Source organism: Phodopus roborovskii, unplaced genomic scaffold, assembly GCF_943737965.1.
Source record: "Phodopus roborovskii unplaced genomic scaffold, PHOROB, whole genome shotgun sequence".
In the NCBI taxonomy this organism is placed as follows: Eukaryota; Metazoa; Chordata; class Mammalia; order Rodentia; family Cricetidae; genus Phodopus; species Phodopus roborovskii.
In genome coordinates this window covers 6,199,255-6,222,833 of record NW_026126576.1, presented here as the reverse complement: position 1 = coordinate 6,222,833, position 23,579 = coordinate 6,199,255, and the positions used below count along the sequence as shown (strand labels likewise).

The following is a 23,579-nucleotide window of genomic DNA, read 5'->3' as shown; positions in this document are numbered from 1 at the left end:
GCACGTAGTAAATTAAAAAAGAGTGAGTTTATAGAAAGCCATATAGAATAAAATTGCCGAAAATTGTTTTGACAGTGTTGCAGAACTTTAATTGTCTAATCAGAATTCAGACATATTAAAACACTTTATTTTTATTGTAGTTTTGATATTTCTTTGCAAATATAATAATTTTGATGATTTAATAAATGCATTCAATGTATTTTCAAAATATTCCTTTCTCTGCCCTTTTCAGATCTACCCTTGGATTCCTTGCCTCTTCCCAATTTCATATCATCTATTTTGTTTTATAATGCACTAAGTCCAATTTGTGTTGCCCATATTCCTTATGTGCATGAGATAATCCATTGGGACATGGTTGAGCTCCCAAGGGCTACATCCTTAAAGAAAAGTGACAGCCACCAGCTGTCAATCGCTTCTTAATTAGGAGTGGGGCCTCGTGAACTCCTCTCTACTCCATGTGGGAATGTTGGCTGGGCTGGCTTGATCTTCTTTGATCTTGTGAAGTCATCAAAAGCTTCTGTAAGTTCTTGAGTACAGCGATTTTGTCATGTCCAGAAGACACAGCTTCTTCTTGGTCCTCCATGACCTCTGACTTTTGCTATCATATAGCTTTGTACTCACTCTATGATACTCTATGACCTTTGATGTGGGAATGGATGATAAATTGCTCCTATTTATCACTGAGCATCCTATAGTCATTAATTCTCTGTGCTTTATAAAGTTATGGATTTATATATTAATTGTTATCCACAAAATGACTTTATTTGATGAGATCTGAGTGTTTCACTAATATATGGGTATAGAATCTAGAAGGCATTTTTATATTCTATGTCCATTTAGCAAAATAATTGATATAAGTTTACCCCTGAGGACTATGATTTCTAGGCCACTGGTACTTAATCAAATCTATTATTCCTTATATGGAACTGGAAAACTGTTGGTTACTCTAACACTATCCATGTCACTATTGTACAGCTTGACCTATTTTACCATTCTGGTCATTATTATAGCTCACAGTTTTCATAACTGGGTTCTACTCCAGAATACTACGTAACACACTATGAAAGCCAGCCACCAGAGAGGAAGCTTCCTAGTCAGTAGCCAGTAGCAGCTTGGTTTATGCACGTCCTATGACTGAACTGCATGGTATCTTCAGCTCTAGGGTCTTATCTAGTTCTTATCAAGTTTATTGAGCAATAATGATCAATGGCAATAGCTTTTATTGATTATAGGCTCTCCAGGATATCTCTGACCAACAATTGAAGAGGAGATGTTCCATACCTGCCCTGAGCTTTTTATTTGGCATTATATGTCTTCTGGGAGTAAGAGTTTTCTTTGGTAGGTTACCTCTAATGTATATATTTGTATGACTATACACATAAACATAAATTTAGGAATCTTATACAATAGGTTTCTGTATAGCTATTTTAGATATTTTTAATGTAGGTTACTCTTTTTTCACCTGCCTTCTGTCATCATTTAAACGTCTGTCACTGTTATTACCTGCTTTTCCTTCATATCAGTTCTTTTCTATTTAAAACTTTTAGTGCTCATAATAGATAATAAAGCTCATATAAGATAGTCTAATTTTAATTTAGAGCTGTAGTTATTTAATTACTGTTATTTAACTAGTGGGGTTTTGAGGCAGTATACCTGCCAGGCAAAATCCTGGTAGCCATCTATTGGAATATTGTGTATATGTATGCTGTATTTATGTCCATGTATAATAGCTTCACTCACTATGAGGAGACCAGACAGTGACATTAAGGTGCCTTCCTGATCTGCTTCTCCACCTCTTTAGTGTTTTGAGACAGTCTCTCTTTAAACCTGGAGCTCACTGCTTTGGCTAATAAGCTCTTGTGACTCATTTAACCCTCAGTGCTAGGGTCACAGGTTTGTACTACCACACTTGGCATTTATGTGAGAACTATAAATCCAAACTCAAGTCTTTATTCTTGTACAGGTAGAACTGTACTACATGATCTCACCACTCCTAGAACTTGTGCTTTTCAAAGGTTTCTTGTTCTGTGCCTTACAGTTGTATGTGAATGTTTTTCTGGTATTTTTCAAACTTGCTGCACCACCATTTACCTGGGGTGCCTACAAAAAGCTGTAGATTTCTAACACCATCCTAATGAGCTCATCCCGACAATGGTAGAACTGGTATCTCTGTAATTGCCTTTTGAAATGAATACCCCAAAGGACACTTCCTCTGGTTTGAACCTTGTCTTCTTAGAAGTAATCATTCTGTTTATATATATATATTTTATATTTTGTAATAAATAATCTTATTTTACATATCAATCCCAGTTCCCTCTTCTTTCCATCCTCCCATAACTGCCTCAGACTCCCCCGTCCCATCCCCCATCCCTCCCCAGGGAGTGTGAGACCTTCCATGAGAGATCATCAAAATCTTTTTTTTTAGAGATTTTATTCAGTATTTGAGGTTTTAGGAATTTAGTTAAATACTTGTAAATGAAAGTTATTGGGTAAAATAACCTAAAGATGTGTAGATATATATTCATCATGATTGTTTCTAGCTTCTATTAAGAACACAACATGCTGTGCTCAGATAAAGACTTAACAAGGTGACCTGAAAACAGAAAGATCTTTCTACTTTTCTCAAAGCCAAGCATGTTCTCTTCTTGAACGTTTGACTGTACAATGATATATCATTTGTTTGTGAGTTCACGTCATAATTTATTGAGAGGACATGCTAATAATATCTTTCCTTTTTCAATGCCAGCCTAACCTCCCATGTCACTTCCCCAATGATTCTCTCTGCCTTGTGGTCTATGATCAAAATCAAAAAGTCAGTTTGGGTTCTTTTTCAGTCTCCTGTAGTAGTTCCTGATTAATTCAGCACCATTGACTCCATGGACTCTCCTGTGACAAACCAAAAGTTTAGCTGGAGCCTGTCTTTCAGATATGATTAATAACCATTTGAGGAAAAAAAAAGCAATTTCTTTATGTTCTTTTATTTCTTTTCACCTGGCCTGCCCATAGAGTGAAAAAACTCTCACAGAGTTTGTTAAATGATCATCAGGTTGCTTCCTTACTGGGGTTGCTTCTTTGTATTCCTATTTCCATCTGACTTTGGCATCTCTATGATCTGAAACAATGGAGATTTGTTGTGTCACTTAACATGAAAGTGTTAAATATGATCCCAGTTACATGTTTGATTATATATTGTTTATATTTGTATTTTTTTTTGTTATAAAAGTATTCTTAGGTGGCCTTATATTGGGCATTACTGGAAGAATATGTTATTATCTACACATAAAATATGAACACATGTAGGTAAAGTTTAGAAAATATATTGAAGATCTTATGTATAACAATGTGAGGTCCTACCAGTATAATTTAAATCACTTTACCTGTATAGTATTTTTGCTTATTCATATCCATCCTGTAGTAAGATATTCACTCTGCCCACAACTCTTGCACTGACCATGCCCATTGGGGGGGTGGGGATAGGTGCAGACATGACCTGGGATAACTGAGTCTGGGGTCGGGGACCCCAGCAGCTCCTTCTTGCTTATTGGTCAGAGATAGCATCTTGAGCCATCATAGGGACGGGAACCTGATGGTGGTCACCTGTTTCTATTGTAAGTTATTTCTCCGTAAATAAACATCCATCAGCCTGTTTTCCCAGATCCTTTTTTATCCATGATGTCATCCATTTTTATTTCCTGAGTCTGTATTTTCTTCTTCCTCCAATTTAAATCTCACACCATTCTAACACATTCTTTGTAAGAAAACAGGGAGAGAACATAAAATGAGAACTTTGGCTGGAGTATTAAAAGCCCAGTCTCTAATCTCTGAATACCTATTTATATCACACACACACACACACACACACACACACACACACACACACACACACACATACACACACCAATGACCAGAGGGTTATCAATTCCCACCATAAACTATGTGTTAGGGTTTAATTGTTACATTATCCTATCAGATTGTACTTTTATTTTTTAGGTTTGTTTTTAGTTTTTTAAGACAGGGTTTCCCTGTATTGTTTAGGAGCCTGTCCTGCAAGTAGCTCTGTCAACTAGGCTGGCCTTGAACTCACAGAGATCTGCCCGTCTCTGTCTCCCGAGTGCTGGCATTAAAGGTGTGTGCACCAACACCTGGCTCACACTGTACTTTTAAATGCTGTGAGTTCTTATGTGCATTGTTTCTCTTTTCTACCCATTCCATGTATGCTCTGCATTTGAATCTCTGGAGCTGTACATTGTATTTTTGGCTGTCAGATAAATTTGAATAACAGGCTTAAAGTTCTTTGTGTAAGATAGGCAGAAATTCACTTCTTTAATCAGTAATTATTATGTCATAAATAAAATGTAAACTCAAAAAGTAACTTTTAGAGTTGTAATTGTCAAACATAATAAACAGGGAGAGAAGTTAGAACACATTTTGAGTGATGTTTGGATAATAGGTATCATTAGCTAATTTCTATTGGCTACTATATTGTACCTACTTATGTGAGATTAAAGGCTTCATTGTTTCTGACTCATTGTGTTATAGTCTAGATCTCTATCCATCGTAGCTGAGTAGTTAACCATACCTTACTTCGTGATTCTTAAAGTGCCATGCATATCAGAATTGCCTTAAGAAGGTTTTATTTTTTAAATGTAGATCAATTTTAAAACTTCAAGTATTAGAAAAAGTCTTCCTGGTAATGTTATAGATGGGGAGAGAAAAAGTCTTCCTTCTTCCCATCTGTCCCAACTATATCAATATCCAACCTTATCATTAGTCATGTTTTTTTTTTTTTTACTCCTGAATGATAAGATTCACTTCAGGGTATAAGTAGAGAAAAAGAAGAGTAAAAAAAGAAAGAAAAATCATGATTATCTCAGTGGATGAGTGAGCAAAATCATGTGTCTGGAGTGAACCAGGTCACAATGTTGCCAAACAGCTACCTCTAGTATCTGAACTTAGAAGATTTGTCTACCATTTCCCTTCCCTTGGCCTTCATTTGGGGTAGTTTAGGGATAGTGTATCTCCTGAAACTGCCAGAGGCTCTTCCAAACCCACCTTCTATTCTATTATGTTACCATGAGAAACATTAGATGCACGGATATGTATAAAGTTAAAACTACCCATAAAGTTCTACTTTTCACCTTCTATTCTATTCTGTTACAATGAGAAGCATTAGATGCCTGGATATGTATAAAGTTAAAACTACCCATAAAGTTCTACTTTTAGGAGGGGAAGATCACTGGTTTGTGCTGGAGCCCCCCACACCCCCATGCAAGCCTGTTTAGTCACATATCCCAGTGATCCCAACCTCACCATTTTAACTTTAACATTTTCATCCCCTTTTTTGTTCTTGAAAGAATGGCAATCCATTACTTCAATCCTCTGATTTGTTTTTGTATGATTTTGTGAGTTGCTACTTTGAAATTTTCTAAAATTATTCTTTCAAATACTTTTAAAGAAGTTGTTAAGCCACTGTGGCTTCTCATATTTATGGTAAGAAATCAGCAGCTCTCACTGTTTCATAAAACTCTTCTTCATCCTCAACAGAACTTATCATAGGACATCTTCAGTCAGATATGATTGACTCTGAAGATGAAACCAATTTGTCTCCTGTATTCTTCTTGAACTCTGGTCTAGTTTACAACTTTATAGAGTTTAGGAACAAATAATATGTTAATCTATAAACATTACATGCATGCATATACAGAATTAATACAATATAATTTTATGATACTTAGCCTATACTTTATGAAACAGAACACTGTTGATGACTTTGAACCAATCTTATATTTTCCTTCCTCAGGCATCTGAGGCTCAGCAATACAGGTATTTCAAACTTACTCAAATTATTTTCCTTTTACTTCAGTTACATTATGTATTCATGGAATTCTACACACCTGTTAAGTTTCACATTTAAAATGAATCCTGAAAATAATATTGTGCTCTATTTTCTGCAGTGTGCTTTTCAATTTAAAACATTTTAAATATTGTATTGTGTGTTAAGTAAAGTGTACTTTGTTCATTCTTTCTGCTCAGTCATCTTTCATCAACCAATATTCCTTACATCACATATCCTCTCCCTTGTTGACTTGTGTGGCTTTGCTGTTACCACTAATGCTTTGGATGTACATGGATGTACATGCTTGTACATGCTTGTACATGCTGGATGAGCTCATGAGGAAGGGTGTGTCTAGTATTTATATCTAGAAGATATGCTGCTTCTGTGCCTTGACCTGGAAATGATTGGCATATTGTTGTCCCAGCTATTAAAGCTAGACCCTTCCCATAGGATATATAAACCTCTTTAACTGAATTACTAATAAGTAGCATCTGAAACATTTTACTTTCTGCCAATAACTTGGATTGTTAGATTTCTCAATAACTTGATATTCTCCTCTTTGGCTTTCCACATTTTATATGGTAGATTTTAAAGTTAATATTATATGTTAAATTATAACTAAAATATATTTTGGTGGAAAATGGACTGTATAACAGTCTTACATTTTGACTGTGTTGCTACTGCATGCATTCATAGAAGACAGAGTGAATAATTACTTTATTTGTGTTGCAACTTAAATAGGTGTCTTGGTATTCTCACTTATTTTCTGCATAGTTAGACATTAGAATGATTTCTCTACTTTGGAGTCTGTAAATTAAGGAAATAGAAAAGTAGCCATTTGTGGATCTACTGTTTGTATGTTATGTTATGAACTCTCTGTAAAATGCTCAAGCTCCCAAATTTTTATTTCTCTCCTGACACTTTGTCTGTGAGCTATGTCCACTCTGTCTACATTGTATTCAATGTAATCCAAATGCCCAGCAAATGTTAGTGGTTTTAGGTGACTATTTAACAACTGGGAGAACTGAGGCATAAATATTAAAACTAGAAATGCAGAGAATCTGTACTAAGTGCCAAAGTTAGACAAAAACAATGTATATTCTGCTCGGTATTCATTTTAATTGTTAATGATTAGAAATACTAGCTGGTACATATGGTGCAAATAATACCCTTCAAATCAAAATTTTAAACTGTTCACCATCATCTTTTCATACTTTAAACATTTTTCTTTAAAGACAGATGAAAGAGAATCCATTAAGAAATTTTTGGGAAAATGTGTACATGTGAAAATAAATCAATAGAGAACTGTGGGCTCACACAATACTTGCTTGTTTCAGGTACATACTTCCTCACACAGGGACAGCTGCCAGCCCTGAAGAGGGTCAGTTCTGCTAGGTATGCACTTTCCTAGATCCTAGAAGCATTACTCCCTAGAGTGGTAAACCCTTAGAAGCCAAGCTTTTGTAATAGAATGTGCTGCATGATAGGTCATGCAGGTCCAAATTTTACTTTTGTGGTTCTGGAAGGCTCTCTGCCAGGTCAGTCTGTCAGCTCTTCCTAGCATTTGAGCCCACTTTTTGAGAGCAAATACAAAGTAGAAATGAGATGCAATGCCGTTATGTGCACATCATGTCAAGGGGCAATTCATGGCACCTACACATTCCTTTTAGCCCACTCACTTCCAATCTTGTCCATCTAATCTATGCATCCTTTCTAGAATCTTAACAGATAAAAGTACCTGTCAATTATCTCCAGTGCAAAAACAAGGAGAAATTATCTTCTGCTCAAAATAGAGCTATACCAGGCTCCCTGGGTACAACTCTAAGAGCAAGTGCTTAGATATTGTAATAAATGGTTTCTATTTCATGACTTAATGGGTTTATTCTTTTGTGTTGTTTTTTTTTAAGAAAAATTAATTTATTGGGTTCAAGTTCCAGAGAGTTAATAGGCCATCACAGCAGGTTTCCCCAGGCGAAGCGGCAAGCACCAGGTATGGTGGCTGGAACAAGATGAGATCTCACATCTTTTTTTCTAACTTTGTCTAATTAAAAAAAAAAAAAAACAAGGTTTTAATTTTGACATAGTAAAATTATATACAAAAATACCAGTTATTAAGTAAGAATTATAGTTACAATGTCCAGTCTATTTATATTTTACAATATTAGGGAAAATATTCTATTATCTATCTTATCTTAGTGAGTCTTAAAGTTTCATGTCTAATTTTCCTTTCATTATACTAAGGAAGTTTATACCTATATAATCTTCAGCTCCATCAAATCCTCAGAAGGATAAAATGTTACCTAATGACAGGGACATCAGCCTGCCTTGCAAGTCACCCTAAGTATTTTTGTGACATCGGGATATTCAAGTATGTCCTACAGGCCTGACACTCTGTGAAGCAGGAAATTCTGAAGTACTATTCTACCTTGTCTTGGCAACTTTTAACAGTCACCTTTTGTTTTATGTCCTCCTTGTCCAGTTTGGATACCATACTGTCAGCAATCGAGGCAAGGGAAGTTTCTTGTCCAGTGACTAACTTTTGCCAGTTTCTTTGATGGTCGTCATCCTCTCCGAAATAGATTGGTCTTGCCAGGAGCAGATGTGTCTCACTGGTCATGAAAGCCTTAAGTTATTAAACAAAATAAATGCTATATTATGTAGGTGTTTGAAGTGTTTGAAGACATCTAAATATATCTGTGTATGGCCTTGGTAACGTCTAACATAACTTTAAGTTTGACTATTACAGATGACTATTAATCTGTCTTAATGGGGTTTTCAAAGATATTTATTTTTATGTTTCTTCCTTCTCTTTTTTATTTATTTTTTCATTTTACATACTAGGTCCAGTTCCCCCTCCTCCCCCTTCTCCCCCCATCACCTCCCTCCACCCTATCTCTATCCACTCCTCAGAGGAGTAAAGCATCCCTTGGAGAGCCAAGAAAGTCTGGTATACCATTTTGAGGCCTAACCTAGCTCCCCACCCTCGTATCCAGGCTGAGCAAGTCATCCCACAATAAAGAATAGGCTCCACAAAGCCAGTTCATGTACCCAGGATAAATCCTGGTCCTACTACCAGGGGCCCTCCAACAGATCAAACACGTAACTGTTACCCACATTCAGAGGGCTTAGTTTGGTCCCATGTAGGATATCCAGCTGTCTGTCCACAGTCTGTGAGTTCCCACTAGGTAGGTTCAGCTGCTTCTGTGATTTTCCCAATCACATGGTCATTCCTCCCTCTCATGAACTAAGCTCCAGGAGCTCAGCCCAGGGCTTGGCAGTGGATCACTGCATCTGTTTCCATCAGTTACTGGATTTAGGTTCTCTAATGATAATTAGGATAGTCATTAATCTGATTACTGGGGAAGGCCAGTTAAGGCACCCTTTCCACTATTGCTGGGACACTTAGCTGGAGCCAGCCTTTTGGATTCCTGAGAATTTTTCTAGCACCTGGTTTCTCCCTAACTCCCTTTATCAAGAGATCTCTTTCACTGTTCTCTTCCTCTCAGTCCCTCCCCGAACTTGGCCATCTTGAGCCTTCATGTTCCCATTCCCCATCCCCTTCCCAGTTTACCCAGGATACTTTAGCTATTTCCCTTCCCTGGGGAAATAGCTATGTGTGTCTCTCTTAGGGTCCTCCTTTTTACCTAACTTCTCTGGGATTATAGATATACAGAAGAATTAAAATAGATCCATATGTATCCCCATGTACAAAACTCATGAAGATAAAGTGGGAAGTTAGCCTTATTTTTATTTTTAATTATAGTTTGTTTGTGTGTGTGTGCGTGTGCGTGTGTGTGTGTGTAGGTGTTAGTACACATGGATACATTTGCCCAAGAGGATACAATATCCCTTGGAGTGGAGTTTATGCTGGTGTAAGCTGATTTTGATGCTTGGAATGGAACTGTCATCTTTTGCAAGAGCAGTATGTTTTCTGATTCTTTGAGATGTCACTCAACCTGAAGAACCCACTTTTCCAACTGATGAAGAGGCATATGTGTACTCTAGAAAGTAGACATACATAAGCAGCTGAAGCCCAAGTTTGGAATGCACAGCAGAACTCTGTTAGTTAGATGGATGATGATAAACAGATAACATCATTGGCCTAAACTTTAATTCCTTCTTTAAAAATGAGACATAATACCATCTTCCTATGTCTGTTAGGAAGGCTAGGTGAGCTCAATGCAGGACATATGATAGTCAGTAAAGGGCAAAGGTGACTGTGATAATCTGACTTTGAATGCTTTCAAAGAAATATTTCTTAGCAACTGTATTCAATACTGAACACTTTAAATCACATCTTGAAATTTCAAGCTAACAGTTTTTCCCCAAGTAGCACATTAAATGTTTGGATGTCATTGTCAGCATCCATAGAGGGCTATATACTCCAAAATTTATATTCAAGCCCATCCATAGGAACGGATGAGAGAGATCAAACATCTTTGTACCTATTGAAATGAGTGTGGAACTTTAAAAAGAATATTAACAAAAGTCCCTTTATATGATAAAAAGTTAACTATTTGTCAATGTGCCAGCAATAATATTTAGAATATTTATGAAGGAGCCAACCACTGCCCCATCAGGAGACGAAATGGCTGAGCATAGATTGTGAGCTCTTGGCACACCTGTGTTCTGTATACCTGAGCTAAAATCAGGCTAGAATGTCATAAAGATCAACTTGGGTTTTGCTGAAATACTCTAGCAATTGCCTCGATTCTAGTTATCAGTCCCAGTAGAAACATCAGCTTTGTTTTTGTCTTTGTATTTTTTTTTCTCTACTCCTGCCCAAGAGAAGAAAAATAATGCAAGGGATCCAAATGTTAAAGCTTCCATTCTTTCTGTCCTTTATATATAAAAATTTCTATGTTTTTAAAGTATTCCTTAAGTGGTCAATATTATTTATTCAAATATGCACACTCCAATAAAGTAAGGCATGCTTAAATGAATGTTGAAAAGGATAGATAGGAATCTAATTTTTGTTGTTATTTCTTGGAAGTAAGTCCCAAAGCAACCCTTTGCTAAATAAAATAATAGTTCTCCAACCCTGTAAATAATTGGACTCAGGATAAATACACATGGAGAGAATCTTAGTTCAACTTCAGTATTTCTGGATTTCTTAGCTTATGATAAAACCTTGATCCCTCTCCTAATAAAGTACAAAATGAGAAGGTTATATAACCAAAGGAGGAGAATTCTTACTGTGCTCATCTAAGCATCTCCCAGACAGTTACTAATTAATCTACATAAAACCCTTTCAAGTAGCTACCACCTCTCCTAGTTCATATGAGAAGCCTTGCTGTAGATGGGTATTAAGAGAGTTCTCAGCTATGGTTTTTAACTTTATCATGATATATCAGATTTTCTAAGTTTCTGAGGTCAGCTTAGTGTTTTCCATTTTGGGACAAACTTCCATTTTGTTTGCCAAGCCATCTTATTTATTCCAGAGTTTGAATTTGGAGGGGTCAGTCATAGATCATTCATCTGCCCAGGTTACCTCTATCTTTCTATTGGTGCCTTTGAACTATCCTTTGTTTCTGCTCTTAGAATTTCTTCTCCATTTGTCTCCTTTGGAGATCCTGATAAACACTTTTGTTTTTTAACTTTACCACTCCCCTGTGAACTTTTATCCCTAGGGTGTAACCTTTCCTTTGTCATTTCCAAGGAAATTTGTTTCTCTTACCATGTTTTTTTTGGTAGGTGCAGAAACCATACATGCTTTTAGAATTAACTAATTTGGGAAGCAACTTAAATTTGCTTTTTCTATAGCCTCAGCTGTCTCCAGAACAAAGAGTCACAAAGCAAAAAAGGGAAAAGAAACACATGTTAAACACAATAAGATGTCACCACTGAGTCTTGTCACTGACTGACAGCGAGGACTAGAGTTTGGAAACGCCTTTTGTCCTAGCCCACAGTTCTTGGATGTGTGGATGATTCTTCAGCAGAAATACCTGGGGATGCTTTTTTTTTTTTTTTTTTTTTTTTTTTTTTTAATAATACAAATTCTGGGCTTGGTGCCTAGGAATTATGATTCTGTGGACTGAGGGGTTCTGTGTTTCTTGCATAGCACCCCAGATGGTCTAATGTGGATCCAAATATGGTAACTGCTCCCTGAAACCTAACACTGATTAATTCAGCACATATTGTTTTGAGTGTCAACTGTGGGCTGGGGTCATCAGAGGCTGTTGAGCTTACAGTGGGATGCCTGAAGAAGTGATCAGGCAGTTTTGGAATGAACGGAGCTTATCTTTGCGGAGAAAAGTCTTATTTTAATTTGTAATTTTCAGTTTCTTTGCATTTCCGTTTTGCACTGTGAAGTGTGAAGGCCAATTGAAAGGAACTTGTTCTTTTCCTTTGAATTGTGACATGGGCTCAAATGTTGAAATAGTGACATATTATAGGAGAGACTGAGAAGCAGAAAGGAGTAATGACGCCATAGGTCATCTGTAATAAATGTATGTCTGGGAGGACTCTAGAAGTGAAGGGACAGCATGGTATTCTGATTCCCCCCTTTATCTGCTGGGGCATGTGCCACCTTCATAAATCTGTCTCTACCATGTAAGTCAGGCTTAAGGCATGTGGCAATGTGCCTACATTGGTGATTGGTACATGAAGGAAGTATGTGGACTCCTAGTTCTTACTTTAGCTTTCCCTAAGATCTTGAAACTTTCTCTGCTAGTAGTTACACATCTCCTGAGTATTTTGCAAAGTATCTATATCAAACAAGGACATTTCTTTGGCAAGATGATGTCATGAGAAGAGGCCCCTGTGGTCTGAGGTATTGCGGTTTAATAAAGATCAGAATAAGCAAATAGGCTGCATAAATGTTTATTCAGGGAGAAATAACTTACAACCTAGACAGATGAACACCAGCAAGTTCCACCGGATGCTCTCCTCTCTGCATCTTGCCAGCAAGAGAGCGTTCCCCAGCTCCTCCTCAGAATTCCTTCCACAGGTCACTTCCACCCTGGCTCCACACCCAGTGGCCGTGGTCAGTGCCACTGAAGGAGACAATTTGAATACCCCACTACACTGTGGCTAGGACAGGGTTGTGCAAGTCACTAAGAGGTGCATAGCCTCTGGCCCCCTCTTTTGTTATAGTTTTGCTTCTTACAGGCACATAATTGTGAGTGGATTAGAACTATCTCTTTGAATAGAACATGAGTGCATTTTGTTGCATTTGGTGTAATAGACATTCCATCCTTTGAGAAGTGGAGAAGCCTTATCTCTCTCTTCCCCTCCTCATTGTCCTGCTTCTCTCAATGGAAAGTTGGAGAAATTGTGTATTGCTATTGTACAGTTTTTGTCAGCACTATGATGGTTACTTATACTTTTCATCACCTTAGATGGAAAAGAATTTGTGGCTGGAGGTTTCCAGGTAGCCTTCCTATAAGTAATAGATTTACTTTGGTTGACAGAAATGTTTCAAATTGGTGTTTTAAATAGTTACTTGCTAGGAATTAAAAATTAATAACTGTCATAGAAAACTATAAATATTCAGGGTCTTCTAACTACCAGACTGTTGAGCAGGCCTGAGCTTTGATGGATGTGTGTGTGTGTGTGTGTGTGTGTATGTGTGTGTGCGTGCGTGTGTGTATGTGTGTATTATTGCCATCCTCAGACTCCATGCCCATTCTGGCCTGGTATACCCAACTAAATAATCTCTTCAGTTGAATAATCTGAAAGGAGGTGGAGGCTGAGGCTTTGCTGTGCTCCTTGTTCTGCTAGAATTGAGACTTTTAGGTATAAATTCAAGCTGAGTTCACAGTTTGCCCCAATTTAGATTTACACTTCTATGTTGATAGAGTGAATGTTTTACACACCTAGATACAGCCCCTAATAGGTGTGAATTCTAAGCAGATAACTATTCATAGTCATGATTAGCATTTCCAAAGGTGTCAAAATCACTCTGTTCACTGTGATAAAGCAATGTGGAAAAAAAAAAACAGCTAAGCTGAGCAAGTAAGTGTTGTTTTTGTTTTCGTCTCTCTTCTTTTTATGATGTAAGCAGTGCAGAACTGTTAGTTATTCCCTTTAAAGTGAGTTAGAGAACCATGCTTCAGTACATTCATTATTTAAGGCTTTATTTTGAGCCAAGGTACCAATTACATTGAGTTTTTTGGAAACTGGAGCAATAACAATAATAATTGAATATCAAGGAGTTAGCTTCACATATAATCACAATCTTAATTCTTACAATAAACTACTTTCATAATACTTGACATTAATATTTTATATATGTAATATTTGAGGAAATGGAGATTAAATCTTTGTAAACATTATATATATATGTATGTATAATTGTATATTCTTATGTGTGAATGTGTATGTGTATGCACAAGATGTTTAAAATTATGCCATTTTGTCTCAGACATCTTGAAAACTATTTACGAATATTTAGAGTAAATAATACTAAATGTTTTAGGACTCCAATATTTATATATGTAGACAAAGCACTACTAACCAGTATTAAATTCAGTATATCCTGATAGCTTATATCCTACCAAAAATTAACTTTAAAAAACCCAAAGCTACCAAAAATTAGTTTAAACAACAGTAACATGGAAGTTCCTTGTTAGGAAAGTCATTCTCTACAGGGAATATGGGATCAGAGTAGAAGGATTTCTGTTAAAATGAGGCCCTACTAGAAGGAGTTTGTCTCAGAATAATTCATTAAGCCATGTATTTGTTTACATTGTCATTTTATTTTATCAGAAAGGTGGAAAATACTTGGCTTTTTAAAATACAAGTCTACAACATTGTATACCATTTATTTTGTTACAAAATTCATTCAATACTAACCAATGAACAGTTAAGATTTGTCCATATTCGTGGATATAAATTAATATCTCAGACTAAAACATATAACATAAAGCCTGACTATACTTTATTCATGGAATGCTGTGTTAATGTTCACAGAACTCTTAGAGTCCTGCCCTGAACTCCTTTAATACTTTGCACCTACCCTTTTTGTCTGCATCTATTCTGAACCTACTGTTCCTCTTCTGTGCTTTGGATATCCGAAGGCTGAGAGATACTCTTAAGTGCTGTATCAGAGCTCTATTGAATTACTAGTGTTGCTGAATGTGTGTGAGTGGTTGGAGAGCATTTATTGTGAGCTGGCCAACTGAGCTGTACAGGCCATAGAGGGAGGTAAGCGGAAGTGGAACCACGGGTGTTTAGAACTCTTCCAAGTGGAGTGATTCCATAAAATCACACCACAGCTTCTAAATTTAACCATGAACATAAAACACAACCACAGGATATAGTAGTGCATGCTGAGTGCTGGCCCAGCCAGGTATTGACATTTCTGTAACCACCTTAGAGACACATAAGGAGCCAGAGACTAGCCAGGCAGTCTGCCAGAGAGATGGTAACCAGGACAACTGAAAAGGTCTCTATCCCACTGTCTGTTTCTTCTCTTGACTACTGAACAGTAATATATCAATTTTTCCCCTTTTGCACACCATTGTATGGTGTGTGTGCATGTGCGTGTGCGTGTGTGTGTTGGTGCTACTGTGTCTGTGTGTTTGTTGCTAGGGCTGGAACATATGATATTATTCATGCTAGATAAGTATTCTCCCCTGAGGAAACTCCCTGCCCATTGACCATCTATCCTCAAGTCCAACTTGAGCCTTGTGATTCTAATTCTTTGGATGGTTTTAATCATTTCCTTGTAGAAAAGGACCCTGCCCGCTTTGCTCCTATGACATAATCTGAAAGTGGTAGGCATTGGTCAAATCACAGTGTTCCTTAACTGTCTTACTTCTTTGCCCATACTTTATACTCTAGACTTCATCAGGCTTCATCTTCATTCTGCTACATACTTTTCAGTTCTTTTTATGACATCCCTCTTATTTCTCTCTTGTTCCCAGATAAAACAATTGTAGGCTCACCCAATAAACTTCTGGTAATGCTTATCTAATAGCACAGTTTCAGTAAAAATATTAAAATGATTCTTTTGCTAAGCACACTGTTCTCCCCTGGGAAAATTCTTTCCAGGGTGAATCTTTCCATGAATATCTCTGTACATATTTAAATGTATATGGGCACGTTTTTCTTACTGTAGATAATGACAATATACTTAACAGAGGCACTATTGCCCCTATGTTTTGTGACTTGGTAGCTCATTGAGAAGTTTTAATTAAATCTGAAACAGGGATTTTGCAATTTTTAAAATTCATATCTAGTATAAAGAAGATAGATTATTGTCCAAATGCTTAAAGTTATATTCCAAAGTCAATTTTCATAAAGAGTCTAACTCTCTTTCTGGAGCAGAAAAGCTAAAACCTGCAGAAATGGTACCACAATCACTAGTTCCAATGATTAGTTGCATTATTTCACATACTGAACCAGTATATAAAAATAATCAGCTTATACTTTAGTATTATTTAATGAACTTTTTTGAGTTCTCCAGTTTACACCTATTATCTGACAAAATATTTTCTAACTCCAGAGATTTTTTTTGGTCCTTGTTTCTCTTAAACAAGTTTATTGATCCATCTCTGCATTTCCTTTTCTGAAAAATGAAGATGACTAGTAAATAAGCACCAATCTTAGAATAATGCCTGACAACAAGCACCCCAAAGACGCCAGTGTTGCTATTACTCCTTAGATCCTTCCAGACACTTGTGAAAACTTCCTTTGTAGAAAGCCCTTTCTATCATATTACTTTATTAAGTTTTTTTTTACATGCTAAGTAAGCACAAGATATTATGGACAGATGTAGAAAAAGTACATTATTCTTCATTCTATGGAATGAGGTCAGGAGTACTTCTTCATTGGATAAGGGAGAAAGAAGCAAAAATCATGACCTGAACTGCTTTTAAATTAACCTGACTCAGGCAACTGGGAATAAACAGCAAATATCTGGGATTGGGTGAGCTGTGCAATCTAATAAAGGTATTCCAGCATCCTGGAAATTCAAACATATTTGTTATATCCAGCTGATGGGGGAAGCACATTACCTGATCTAGATAGGGAATCTCACAGGGGAGAGGTCTCAGGATGTAGTTATCTGGGTGAAGAAACCTGTGGTTGGTACTTTCTATACACAATGTCAACATCTCTGCCTGACCAGAGGAAGTCCTTGTCATTCCCATGGATCTGAAGCTTTGGAGTCATTGACATGATCATGCTCATATCAACAAAACACATTCACTCAGGACTTATCAAGCTTCCACAGACAACATTTATAATTTTGGAAATTGACAGGAATATCATGCTGCTGCATAATTTGGAAAAATGAATAAACTGAATACATTAAAATTTATCTTTCATCTTCCTTCTATCATTAAATTTAGAAGTTAGTCTTCAAAATTCTATTAGTGCCAACTTTGTTTTTGTATTGTTTTGAATTTTTAAAGAAAAGTGGGTCCTTTTCTAAAAATCCCCGAATTTAAGGAGTAAGGTTTTTTCCTCCCACTGCTGGTCTCGTCCCGCCACTGCACCAGTCCCAATTAACACACCAAGACTCTGTATTTGATACAATGCTGTTGACCAGGTACTAGTTTCTTATCGGCTAGCTCTGTCTTAAGTATTAGCCCATTTCTGTTAATCTAATATTTCCACGTGGTCTTATCTTACCGGTGAATGGGGCAGGCATCTCAACTCCCCAGTCTCTCCATCTTGACTCTCCTTACTACTTCTTCTTTCCTCCTTGTCTCCTAGTCCCACCTGTCTTGCTTTCCTATTGGCCAACAGTGCTTTATTCATTAACCAGTATGAGAAACATATTTACAGAATGACATCTCCCATCACCTGAGTCCCTTAAGTTTGGCTCTCTTGAAGACACATTATTGTTGTTGCTTTTGGAGGATGAAGATTTACTTGAAACTCTTAAAACTTTATTGAAGCTTGGATTTGCATAAAAACAAAAGCTTTGAAACGTGCAGTTAGGGTCACAGTCACATTTCAGTGTAAGTTGTCCCTGTGGTCTGGGCAGTATGCCCTGGAAATGGCCAAGTGAGCTGGAACAAAGCAGGAAAAATAAAGTAAAACTGGCAAGTGGACACAAGAGGCATTGCCATTCTAGCTCATATTTTGAAACAGGTCATGGACTGGCATAATTTGACACACTTCTCTTTCAAATCATACTTGAATGAAACTAGTAGAACCCATTGTAAAAATTGTCTTTGCAATTTTCCCCCTGACATTTTATCATTGACATTGGTTTTGCAAGAGCAGAAAACTCTAAAGTAAGGACAAAGTGAAAAAGGCTCTGAAATAAATGCAAGGCAACTTAGTATTCAGACAATATATTTTGTTTTTATAACTGACACACCAACCAGTATACACAGAGTGACATGTGATTCTCTTTGCTACTTTATATGTGTAGATATTGCCAAAAAGACTAAAAGTCCAACATAATAGTAGTCTAGTAATGCCATGCCTCACAGGATGTTAAACCAATTAATGTGTTGTAAGCTTTTGGTTCTAGACTTCTCAGGAATGTTCTTTTTTGTTTTCATAAGATTTGCTTTGAATAAATGGCAAAATTCAGATTTGCTACAATTTATTAAAATTTCTATTTTTCCTTTCTAATTTATATTAATTTCTATAAAAAAGAAAATAAATTTCTGAATATGCAGAAATGTACATAGATGCATAGATAGACATATAAATATGTATATAAAACATTATTTTAAGTTAAAAGAATTCTGAGAACAAAGTTGGCTAAGATTCTTTTTGTCTAGTGTAGTAGTTCTTAATCTCCGAATCATTATACCTTGAGGGGTAATGTTGAATGACCCTTTCATAGGGGTTACATATCAGATATCCTGCATATCAGATACTTGCATTATAATAATAACAGTAGCAAAACTACAGTTATGAAGTAACAATGAAAATAATTTTGTGGTTGGGGTCATCACACCATGAGGAACTATATTTAAGGGTCATAGCATTAAAAAGGATGAAAATTATTGGTTGAATTGTGGGAATGTATCTCTAATTGGCTAGTGCCGAAATGGGAATACTAGTGTACAAAAATTGTAAATCCCAGTTTTTGCAAATTGCAATCTAGTTCATAATAAATCCCAAAGATTTTAAAATAAGTACCATCAACAGTGCTGAGAGTGACAAAGGATCAAAGGAGGGAAGCTTTTGACACATCTGTCCTCCAGAGAAGGAGATGACTTTCATTGTCATTTGCCTTAGTTATGATCTGTGTTACTCTAAATACAAAACTGCTGGTGTCAAAGTTCACATAAAAAAGGGAACATTCTGGTTCCAAATTGCATGATCATGAGGGAATTTGTGAGTCACCTTGGACTTGTAGCACAGTGCTTTTTACATGTCCTTTTACCAAACAGGCTGGTTCCAGCATGAAGTCAAAGTTAGTATGCAGACTGGTTGGTCCAACTATTTCTGGATGATGTGCAAATTACAAATGAAGGAATGGATAATGATGGTGGTTGTGATAATGATGATGATGTTGACGGTAATGATGATGATGAATGAGAGCATAGTGGATTCAGGATGTTTGATTTCTAACCTAGTATGATTTGTGATCATTATTATTATTATTGATTATATCAATAAAGTGAAATCTTAAGTAGTTGATTTCATGATTCTGTGATTAAGTTCTAAGAGAAGGAACAGATGTACACTCCAAAGCCTTCACCATGCAACTATTTCTCATAGGAATCAGTTTTTAAAAATAATGCTTATATAATTTACTGAAATAAATATCTCAAGCTTTCTCAAAGGTGTGTGTGTGTGTGTGTGTGTGTGTGTGTGTGTGTGTGTGTGTGTGTACATACAAAGTGAGGGGAAAAGAGGGAGAGAGAGAGAGAGAGGAGTTTGAAGGAGCAAACTGATGGAATTTGAGTCTGGAAGCTTGAAGTTGCCTATTTGTGAATGTACAAGTTAATGAGGTTATGTAGTTCTTTTACAAAAAATTGCTGCTGCTTATCTTTGCACCCAAAGATATGAGGTATTTATTACTGTAGTAGAAAAGAAGTCTCACTGCTTCCATTCTGAAGAGGATGAACTCTGAGCATTTTTCAAGACAACAGTCAAAATTGTCTGTTTACATTTGAAATAATATGTATCAATATTTCATGACTCACAGTCTTGGTAGCAATTTTGTAAAGTGGATGACAAAACCACAAATGTGTCTTTCTCCTTTTAGCTCAACCAGGAACAACTATTTAAAGGAATTTCAAGTGCAAAGGGTAGCATTTTTTTTAGTTCAGCTGACATTAACAATTACATTTGTCAATGTCTATTAAATTTGGGGGCTATTTAAAGACTATTATGGGGTATGTTTTGTAAATATATTAAGCTTTATCCTCCCAATGCAAATGACTGCTAGCATGGACAATTCTGAAGGTTATCTGTTTTTTGCCTTTCTTTTAAAAGATTCCTGTAATCCTGTAAAAAGTAGACTGTTCTCATTGTAGCGCAGGTGGCATTTTTTTTTTTTTTTTTTTTTTTTTTTTTTTTGGTATTTGCACTTGTCTTGCCTCAGTAACTTCTTTTGTACTTATTTTAGCTTTGTTATTTTAGAACTGGGATGAGTGGTACTGTGTCTCTCTTCTTTCCATGACAATACTTGGCAATTTGCAAAATCTAGTCATGATTTTATTAATTGCCTTCATTATTTATAAAATCAGCAGCCTACGTTAACAAAACGATGATGATTAGAGATAAGCAACTTATGTAAAGAGTCTTACAGAATGAGATGAAAAATTATCAATAATTATGTAATATTATACATAATAACATATGTGCATATGATTGCGTGGCATACACCCTTGAAATGATTGTTGATAGCCACTGTAGAAAGGAACCTGGGCTTTGTTTCTCTGAGTGATAGCTAAAACAACCCAGCGAGGAGGAGCAAAATTGGAGTTGTTCACTTCTTTGTTAAAATGGCAGACTCTAAAGATATCTGTTTTGCAACTTGGGACAAGTTGAGTTTCTGAGTTCCTTGGTAGAAGGTTGTCTGATTTTAGTTATGGGTATCTTAGCTATTCATCATTAACCAGGGATCTTAGTTTTATAGGGCCACTCAAATTAACACAGGGCTTTCAGATAATTACTTTCCCACAAGTACATCCTTGTTACAGAAGGATCAAGAGGGCCAAAGTGAAGTACAGTTACAAGATTCTCAGATGGAACAATCTGCTGCATTAATATTTTACATATATAGTCTCTCTCTCTCTCTCTCTCTCTCTCTCTCTCACACACACACACACACACACACACACACTCACACCAGGAACCTTTTTGTCTTGTCACTGATAACAAAAATATGCTTAAAAATAGACTTTGACTTAGACTTTGTACTTATTTGTATGCCTGGTTATAGATTCAGAAATTTGGACAATCTTTGTTTTAAGATTGCTTCTTTATCTTCTTTAGTATTACTAAAATGTTACCATTAGATAAAATGAAAAAAATTTGATTTCGGGTTAATATTTTATTTGTTGCAATTATCTAGCAGAAATTTTAAAATTTAATGTGTTAATAGTTAATATTTTATCAGTGGTGAGTTTTTAAATTATATAAACTGCCTGCATCCTTCTGTCAGTTGCATACAGTGTTTAAGTGTCTGCATTTTGAACATTCTGCATTTTTGAATAACAGAAAAAGATTTTTTTTTTAAATTTAAGGATGTGAATTTCTGTGAATTATGAAAAGTTTAAAAGAAACAAGAAAATCTTTAAAAGGAACTGGTTTTTAAAAGTCTAAATTCTTTTACATATATTTTGCAGATTAAAGGATTTATCTGAAGACAAAGCATTCTATTCATCAGAGACTAGACAAGAGTTACTCTTGCTTTTGGCAATTAAAGATGATGTTGTCATGGAAACAGTTGATCCTACTTTCATTCATTGGCTGCCTGGCAGGTAACAATAAGTTATATTTTGTATGAATTATTCTCGAAGTCATGTACTTAAATACTTTGCTTTTGTTTTTGAGACAGTGTCTCATGTAGCCTAGATTGACTATAAACTCACTATTTGATCCTGGTCATCCAGCCTTTATCTACCACACACGGGGATTACAGGCATGCATGTCTGCACCTGCTTATTCTCAAATTCTTTTTAAATGTTGAGGTGAAATTACACCAGTGTCAAAAGACAAACAGATCTTTTTTCGCAGAAAGAAGATTCATATTCTAAATTCTGATAATTGGATTTTCATGGCTCTTCTATCTAGTTTGTATGAGTCAATATATTCCCATAGAAACTGTAAGAACAGATGATATTAAAATTATATTACTGAATTTCTAAAGAGTTCCCAGTATGACAGCTTATTTGAGAATGTCCATTCATATATATTTGTTTTTCTAAAGAATCAGAAAATAAGGAACTCTCTTATAAAGGGCAATTCACTATTTTTGTTCTATTTGATATCATATATTAGCATATATACTTTAAATCTATTAGTACATATGTATGTGTAAAAACAGAGTAAAAGGAGGGGGAGCTGGGCTGGCTAGGGAAAGGACGAAAAGGTAGAGAGGGATGAGGAGAAATTATATAATTATATATATGTATATTTTCAATATATTTTATTTTTATACTTAAATTATAATTGTCATTCTGTTCCTTCTCATCATTCATTCCAAGTCCTCTATCTGCCCTCCCACATCAATTTCAGATCTATGACATTCCTTTCTTTGAATATTTTATATATATTCATACATACATGCATTTACATATGCATATAATATATGCACAAATACTGTCTTCCAAGTCTATTTAGTGTTTTTTTTCATATGTATCTGATTTGAGGGCTGACAACTTGGTATCTGATAACCAGTTATGGGGCTTGTTTTTGGGGAGAAGTAATTCTCTTTCTCTTGGCATTCTAGAGTTTCCTATAAATTCTATTTCTAGGGACAGAGTCATGTGAGAGGAAGTATACTTTTTAAAATAGTTTGATACTTTACTATCAACCTTTAAAATGTTTCTTTTTACACATACTTGAGACATTTTGTTAAAGTTTCAACTTTTTTTTTTTACAAAAAGGTAGACAAAAGAAAAATGTTTTATATTTATACCTTATGAAAGTATTTTAATTTATTTGATACTCTTTCATTTTGTTCATTTTAATGTTATTTTTAAAGTATTGGTAAGAAAATAATTTTTTAAATGAAGCGTAATATATAACGAAATATAGAACTATGTCTTTTTATTACAAAATACTTAGAGGATAACAAATACATTAATGTGGTGAATAGGAGCATGTATCCATTTGGCTTAGTTGTTATTCCATTTGGCCATCTTTGTTTTGTCTGATTACATGTCTGTAGGCATTTTTTCTCCTTTACTAATTGTTCATTTTTTTTTATTTGACCCATTTGAAATTATATTATTATTAAAAAAGAAAATCACTTTTCACCATGAAAACATAGCAGCATCTTTCTTTATGAAGCCCGAAGCTTCACAAAAGTGTAGCATATGTTCCTTTCTAAAGAATGAGGCATATTGATTGTAGTGTTCAGTAAAACACAGAGAATTTACATGTACAGATATGTTAGAGTACGTGTCTGGACTTTTGTGTCAATTCAAATAATATATATATATATATTTGAATATATATATATTTGAAAAAAAAATATATATATATATAATTTGAATTGAGGTAGAAAATTCACAAGAAATCTTGGAGTAGCAGTTTGAACTTTGTGAATGAATCACATTGCCCCAGTTTTATAGGTCTTTACTAAAATACTTCCTTCCAGTTCTAAAACCGTTTCTAGTTCTGAAGGCAAGTTTGCCATTATTTTCAA

General features: G+C 35.6%; 1 protein-coding gene across 1 annotated transcript in view; it reads left to right on the top strand.

The window, feature by feature from the left end:
- The window catches only part of Cntn3 (contactin 3), a 348,226-nt gene that overhangs the window by 55,220 nt on the left and 269,427 nt on the right, over positions 1-23,579 (top strand). The window contains exon 2 of the mRNA XM_051203480.1: positions 21,553-21,687. Coding sequence (XP_051059437.1) covers positions 21,633-21,687 — 55 coding nt within the window. The 5' untranslated portion in view covers positions 21,553-21,632. The remainder of the gene's footprint in view (positions 1-21,552; positions 21,688-23,579) is intronic.